Below are 7643 nucleotides of genomic sequence, written 5' to 3' on the forward strand. Positions count from 1 at the left end.
TAATTAATATAGCTCTGTATTCCAGAGGAAGCTGAGGTTCAACAGATGTTTCCATAATTAATATAGCTCTGTATTCCAGAGGAAGCTGAGGTTCAGATGTTTCCACCATAATTAATATAGCTCTGTATTCCAGAGGAAGCTGAGGTTCAACAGATGTTTCCATAATTAATTCCAGAGGAAGCTGAGGTTAGATGTTTCCATAATTAATATAGCTCTGTATTCCAGAGGAAGCTGAGGTTCAACAGATGTTTCCATAATTAATATAGCTCTGTATTCCAGAGGAAGCTGAGGTTCAACAGATGTTTCCATAATTAATATAGCTCTGTATTCCAGAGGAAGCTGAGGTTCAACAGATGTTTCCATAATTAATATAGCTCTGTATTCCAGAGGAAGCTGAGGTTCAACAGATGTTTCCATAATTAATATAGCTCTGTTTTCCAGAGGAAGCTGAGGTTCAACAGATGTTTCCATAATTAATATAGCTCTGTATTCCAGAGGAAGCTGAGGTTCAACAGATGTTTCCATAATTAATATAGCTCTGTATTCCAGAGGAAGCTGAGGTTCAACAGATGTTTCCATAATTAATATAGCTCTGTATTCCAGAGGAAGCTGAGGTTCAACAGATGTTTCCATAATTAATATAGCTCTGTATTCCAGAGGAAGCTGAGGTTCAACAGATGTTTCCATAATTAATATAGCTCTGTATTCCAGAGGAAGCTGAGGTTCATCAGATGTTTCCATAATTAATATAGCTCTGTATTCCAGAGGAAGCTGAGGTTCAACAGATGTTTCCATAATTAATATAGCTCTGTATTCCAGAGGAAGCTGAGGTTCAACAGATGTTTCCATAATTAATATAGCTCTGTATTCCAGAGGAAGCTGAGGTTCAACAGATGTTTCCATAATTAATATAGCTCTGTATTCCAGAGGAAGCTGAGGTTCATCAGATGTTTCCATAATTAATATAGCTCTGTATTCCAGAGGAAGCTGAGGTTCAACAGATGTTTCCATAATTAATATAGCTCTGTTTTCCAGAGGAAGCTGAGGTTCAACAGATGTTTCCATAATTAATATAGCTCTGTATTCCAGAGGAAGCTGAGGTTCAACAGATGTTTCCATAATTAATATAGCTCTGTATTCCAGAGGAAGCTGAGGTTCAACAGATGTTTCCATAATTAATATAGCTCTGTATTCCAGAGGAAGCTGAGGTTCAACAGATGTTTCCATAATTAATATAGCTCTGTATTCCAGAGGAAGCTGAGGTTCAACAGATGTTTCCATAATTAATATAGCTCTGTATTCCAGAGGAAGCTGAGGTTCAACAGATGTTTCCATAATTAATATAGCTCTGTATTCCAGAGGAAGCTGAGGTTCAACAGATGTTTCCATAATTAATATAGCTCTGTATTCCAGAGGAAGCTGAGGTTCAACAGATGTTTCCATAATTAATATAGCTCTGTATTCCAGAGGAAGCTGAGGTTCAACAGATGTTTCCATAATTAATATAGCTCTGTATTCCAGAGGAAGCTGAGGTTCAACAGATGTTTCCATAATTAATATAGCTCTGTATTCCAGAGGAAGCTGAGGTTCAACAGATGTTTCCATAATTAATATAGCTCTGTATTCCAGAGGAAGCTGAGGTTCAACAGATGTTTCCATAATTAATATAGCTCTGTTTTCCAGAGGAAGCTGAGGTTCAACAGATGTTTCATAATTAATACAGCTCTGTTTTCCAGAGGAAAGGTAAAACACTTGTTTTTTAAAAATCTTTCAGAGGAAGCTGTTCATGTTTTAATTAATATAGCTCTGTATTCCAGAAAGCTGAGGTTCAACCAAATTATATAGCCTGTATTCCAGAGGAATAGTTCAACAGACTAATTAATATAACCAGAGCTGAGGTTCCTGTTTCCATAATTAATATAGTCTGTTTTCCAGAGGAAGCTGAGGTTCAACAGATGTTTCATAACCATATAGTAAAACACTCTTTTTTCAAAGAGGTTAGTGGAGGTTCCCAAATTTTTAGGTAATATAGCAGGTAGAGTTAGTGACTCTGTATATAGTGCACTACTTTAGACCAGAGCCCATGGCAGATATTCCCTATAGTGCACTACTTAAGACCAGAGCCCTTTGTAAGGCCTGGTCTTAAGTGTAGTGCACTATGTAGGACTAATGTTCCATTTGGGACGAAGAGGATATTCTAGTGATGAGTTAATTGAGACCACGTCTGCCCTATGCACCCTATTCCCTATATAGTAGCTCTACTTTAGAATGAAACCCTTTGTCCTAATTACTGTAGCACTACTTTGGACCAGGAAGGATGTCAAAAGTTAGCTCTGTTTCCAGGGAATTAGATGTTTCCATTTAAAAGCTCCTCTGAGTTCAGTCTGTCCATTTGTCTGAGGAACTGACTGTCTGGGTAAAGATGTCACATTCCCTGATAGCTCTGAAGGACCCAGAAACCATGAGCAAAAGTAGGTTATAGGGTTTGCCTTGTCACTTCTTTTTCTCTGCCTCTATCTGCCTCTTTTCTCCTCTGCCTCTTTTCTCTGCCTATAGTGCTCTCTGCCTTTAGACCAGAGCCCTATCCCTATATAGTGGTACTCTCTTGACCCTATTCTATCTCTGCTCTATTCTCTCTCTGCCTCTCGTTCTCTCTCTCTGCCTCTCGTTCTCTCTCTATAGTTCACTACTGCCTTAAGACCAGAGCCCTTTGTAAGGCCTGGTCTAATTCTCTCTCTTCTCTCTGCCTCTTCCATCTGGGAATGAGTGATATTTCTCTCTCTCTGCCTCTGAGTCAGTCTGCCTCTCATTCTGTCTGATCTTTCAGGGGATTGCCTCTATCTGCCTCTCTGTCTATCTCTGCCTTACTTTCAGAGCCCTTCCCTCTTTCACTCTCTGCCTCTTTCTCTCTGCCTTCTAGGTCTATCTGCCCCTCTTTCTCAGAGCCTCTGCCTTCCTTGTCTCTATGCCCCTCTCTTTCTCTGCCTCTTTTTCCTGTCTCTGCCTCTCTCTCGCTCTGCCTCTTTCTCTCTCTGCCTCTTTCTCTCTCTGAATTCTTTCTCTCTCTGCCTCTTTCTCTCTCTGCCTTTTTCTCTCTGCCTCTTTCTCTCTCCTCTGATTCACTCTCTCTCTGCAAAAGTAGGTTTCTTGGTTCTGCCCTCGTTCTCTCTCTGCCTCTCGTTCTCTCTCTGCCTCGTTCTCTCTCTGCCTCTTTCTCTCTGCCTCTTTCTCTCTGCCTCTTTCTCTCTCTGCCTCTTTCTCTCTCTGCCTCTTTCTCTCTCTGCCTCGTTCTCTCTCTGCCTCTTTCTCTCTCTGCCTCTTTCTCTCTCTGCCTCTCTTTCTCTCTCTGCCTCTTTCTCTCTCTGCCTCTTTCTCTCTCTGCCTCTTTCTCTCTCTGCCTCTCTCTCTCTCTGCCTCTTTCTCTCTCTGCCTCTTTCTCTCTCTGCCTCTTTCTCTCTCTGCCTCTTTCTCTCTCTGCCTCTCTCTCTCTGCCTCTCGTTCTCTCTCTGCCTCTTTCTCTCTCTGCCTCTTTCTCTCTCTGCCTCGTTCTCTCTCTGCCTCTTTCTCTCTCTGCCTCTTTCTCTCTCTGCCTCTTTCTCTCTCTGCCTCTCTCTCTCTTTCCCTCCTTCTCTTCGTCCCCTGCTGCGGTGTCTGGACAGGGGAAGGGGAGGTTTATAATAGCCTTGTCATATTTGCTAACATTCTGACTGATGGTGAAATTGGGAATGCGTCCCGAATGGCACCCTATTCCCTATATAGTGCACTACTTTAGACCTGAGCCCTATGCCACCCTATTCCCTATATAGTGCACTACTTTAGACCAGAGCCCTATAGCACCCTATTCCCTACATAGTGCACTACTTTAGACCAGAGCCCTATAGCACCCTATTCCCTACATAGTGCACTACTTTAGACCAGAGCCCTATAGCACCTATTCCCTACATAGTGACTATGTATAGACCAGAGCCCTATGGCACCCTATTAGTGCACTAATATTAGACCAGAGTTAGTGCACTATTCCCTATATAGGGTACTACTTTAGACCAGGTAATATGGCAGGTAGAGTTAGTGACTATTTAGACCAGAGCCCTATAGCAGGTATAGTGGAGGTACTTTAGACCAGAGCCCTATGGCACCCTATTAGAGCATAGTGCACTATGTTTAGACCAGAGCCCTATGGGGGGTAGAGGTTAGTGGACTACTTTAGAGAGAGCCCTATGGGGCCTATTCCCTATATAGAGAGACTTTAGAGGTTAGTGGAGGTAATTGAGGTAGATATGTAGGTAGAGTTAGTGACTATGTATAGATGGGGAAGGGTTAGTGGAGGTAATATGTAGGTAGAGTTAGGCCGTAGTGTATAGATGGGGGTAGGCCGTTAGTGGAGGTAATATGTAGGTAGAGTTAGTGACTGTGTATAGATGGGGGAGGTTAGTGGAGGATTGAGGTAATATGCCGTAGGTAGAGAGACGGGGTGAGGCCTGTGTATAGATGGGGGCAGAGGTTAGTGGAGGTAATTGAGGTAATATGCAGGTAGAGTTAGTGACTATGTATAGATGGGGGGAGGTTAGTGGAGGTAATATGTAGGTAGAGTTAGTGACTATGTATAGATGGGGGTAGAGGTTAGTGGAGGTAATTGGGGTAATATGGAGAGTAGAGCTAGTGACTATGTATAGATGGGGGTAGAGGTTAGTGGAGGTAATTGAGGTAATATGTAGGTAGAGTTAGTGACTATGTATAGATGGGGAAGAGGTTAGTGGAGGTAATATGAGAGAGACGGGGCGGAGGCCGTTAGTGGAGAGAGACGGGGCGGAGGCCGTAGTGGAGAGAGACGGGGCGGAGGCCGTGTATAGTGGAGAGAGACGGGGCGGAGGCCGTTGTGGTAGAGAGTGACGGGGCGGAGGCCGTTGTGGAGAGAGACGGGGCGGAGGCCGTAGTGTGGAGAGACGGGGCGGAGGTTAGTGGAGAGATGGGGCGGAGGCCGTTGTGGAGAGAGACGGGGCGGAGGCCGTTGTGGAGAGAGACGGGGCGGAGGCTGTGGGGAGAGACGGGGCGGAGGCCGTAGTGGAGAGAGACGGGGCGGAGGCCGTTGTGGAGAGAGACGGGGCGGAGGCCGTTGTGGAGAGACGGGGCGGAGGCCGTAGTGGAGAGAGACGGGGCGGAGGCCGTAGTGGAGAGAGACGGGGCGGAGTCCGTAGTGGAGAGAGACGGGGCGGAGGCCGTAGTGGAGAGAGACGGGGCGGAGGCCGTAGTGGAGAGAGACGGGGCGGAGGCCGTAGTGGAGAGAGACGGGGCGGAGGCCGTAGTGGAGAGAGACGGGGCGGAGGCCGTAGTGGAGAGAGACGGGGCGGAGGCCGTAGTGGAGAGAGACGGGGCGGAGGCCGTTGTGGAGAGAGACGGGGCGGAGGCCGTTGTGGAGAGACGGGGCGGAGGCCGTAGTGGAGAGAGACGGGGCGGAGGCCGTTGTGGAGAGAGACGGGGCGGAGGCCGTAGTGGAGAGACGGGGCGGAGGCCGTAGTGGAGAGAGACGGGGCGGAGGCCGTTGTGGAGAGAGACGGGGCGGAGGCCGTTGTGGAGAGAGACTGGGCGGAGGCCGTAGTGGAGAGAGACGGGGCGGAGGCCGTAGTGGAGAGAGACGGGGCGGAGGCCGTTGTGGAGAGAGACGGGGCGGAGGCCGTAGCGGAGAGAGACGGGGCGGAGGCCGTTGTGGAGAGACTGGTTCGCCACACACCCCTCCCCCTTTTCTCAACATTATAAATTATACTTGAGACACATTATCTTCTCAATATCTGAGATGCTTTTCACTGACAGCCTCAACTCAGTAATCAGCTAGGTTTATTACCTCCTGCCCGGCACAAATTGCGGGCTTCCCAATAGGCATATGCCTACGAGCTTGTGATCTGAATCAATCTACAGGTATTGTTTTTAAAGAAGCTTACTGATCCCTGATTCCACTGTGGCGAAGTCGAGCTTTCTAGGGAAGTATTTTTGAATGATTTTCTTTCTTTCTGTAGAGACCCACCCCAATGCCATTTCTCTCCTGTTCCATTGGTTTTCATATCAACTTTCGTTGTCCAGAAGACAAAGGCACAATCCTGGTTATATTATCAACCCATCCTGGTAATATTATCAACCCATCCTGGTCATATTATCAACCCATCCTGGTCATATTATTATCAACCCATCCTGGTCATATTATTATCAACCCATCCTGGTCATATTATCAACCCATCCTGGTCATATTATTATCAACCCATCCTGGTCATATTAACAACCCATCCTGGTTATATTATCAACCCATCCTGGTCATATTATCAACCCATCCTGGTCATATTATCAACCCATCCTGGTCATATTATTATCAACCCATCCTGGTCATATCATCAACCCATCCTGGTCATATTATTATCAACCCATCCTGGTCATATTATTATCAACCCATCCTGGTCATATTATCAACCCATCCTGGTCATATTATTCAACCCATCCTGGTCATATTATCAACCCATCCTGGTCATATTATTATTATCAACCCATCCTGGTCATGTTATTAACAACCCATCCTGGTCCAACCCATCCTGGTCATATTATTATCAACCCATCCTGGTCATATTATTATCAACCCATCCTGGTCATATTATTATCAACCCATCCTGGTCATATTATCAACCCATCCTGGTCATATTATTATCAACCCATCCTGGTCATATTATTATCAACCCATCCTGGTCATATTATTATCAACCCATCCTGGTCATATTATCAACCCATCCTGGTCATATTATTATCAACCCATCCTGGTCATATTATTATCAACCCATCCTGGTCATATTATCAACCCATCCTGGTCATATTATTATCAACCCATCCTGGTCATATTATCAACCCATCCTGGTCATATTATTATCAACCCATCCTGGTCATATTATTATCAACCCATCCTGGTCATATTATTATCAACCCATCCTGGTCATATTATCAACCCATCCTGGTCATATTATTATCAACCCATCCTGGTCATATTATTATCAACCCATCCTGGTCATATTATTATCAACCCATCCTGGTCATATTATTATCAACCCATCCTGGTCATATTATTCAACCCATCCTGGTCATATTATTATCAACCCATCCTGGTCATATTATTATCAACCCATCCTGGTCATATTATTATCAACCCATCCTGGTCATATATTATTATCAACCCATCCTGGTCATATTATTATCAACCCATCCTGGTCATATTATTATCAACCCATCCTGGTCATATTATTTCAACCCATCCTGGTCATTATTATCAACCCATCCTGGTCATATTATCAACCCATCCTGGTCATATTATTATCAACCCATCCTGGTCATATTAACAACAACCCATCCTGGTCATATTATCAACCCATCCTGGTCATATTATTATCAACCCATCCTGGTCATATTATCAACCCATCCTGGTCATATTATTATCAACCCATCCTGGTCATATTATCAACCCATCCTGGTCATAATATTATCAACCCATCCTGGTCATATAATCAACCCATCCTGTTCATATCATCAACCCATCCTGGTCTATTATTATCAACCCATCCTGGTCATATTATTATCAACCCATCCTGGTCATATTATTATCAACCCATCCTGGT

The 7643-nt window shown here is 44.8% G+C and overlaps 1 protein-coding gene across 1 annotated transcript in view; it reads left to right on the forward strand.

Moving 5' to 3' along the window:
• The first annotated feature begins 4488 nt into the window (after positions 1-4488).
• Positions 4489-7643, forward strand: part of LOC127919280 (centrosomal protein of 89 kDa-like) — a 14050-nt gene continuing 10895 nt past the window's right edge. Inside the window, exon 1 of the mRNA XM_052502796.1 lies at positions 4489-4500. Within this exon, the coding sequence (XP_052358756.1) occupies positions 4489-4500 (12 nt within the window). The remainder of the gene's footprint in view (positions 4501-7643) is intronic.

The sequence above is a fragment of the Oncorhynchus keta genome, unplaced genomic scaffold, assembly GCF_023373465.1.
Source record: "Oncorhynchus keta strain PuntledgeMale-10-30-2019 unplaced genomic scaffold, Oket_V2 Un_contig_16229_pilon_pilon, whole genome shotgun sequence".
Taxonomy (NCBI): Eukaryota; Metazoa; Chordata; class Actinopteri; order Salmoniformes; family Salmonidae; genus Oncorhynchus; species Oncorhynchus keta.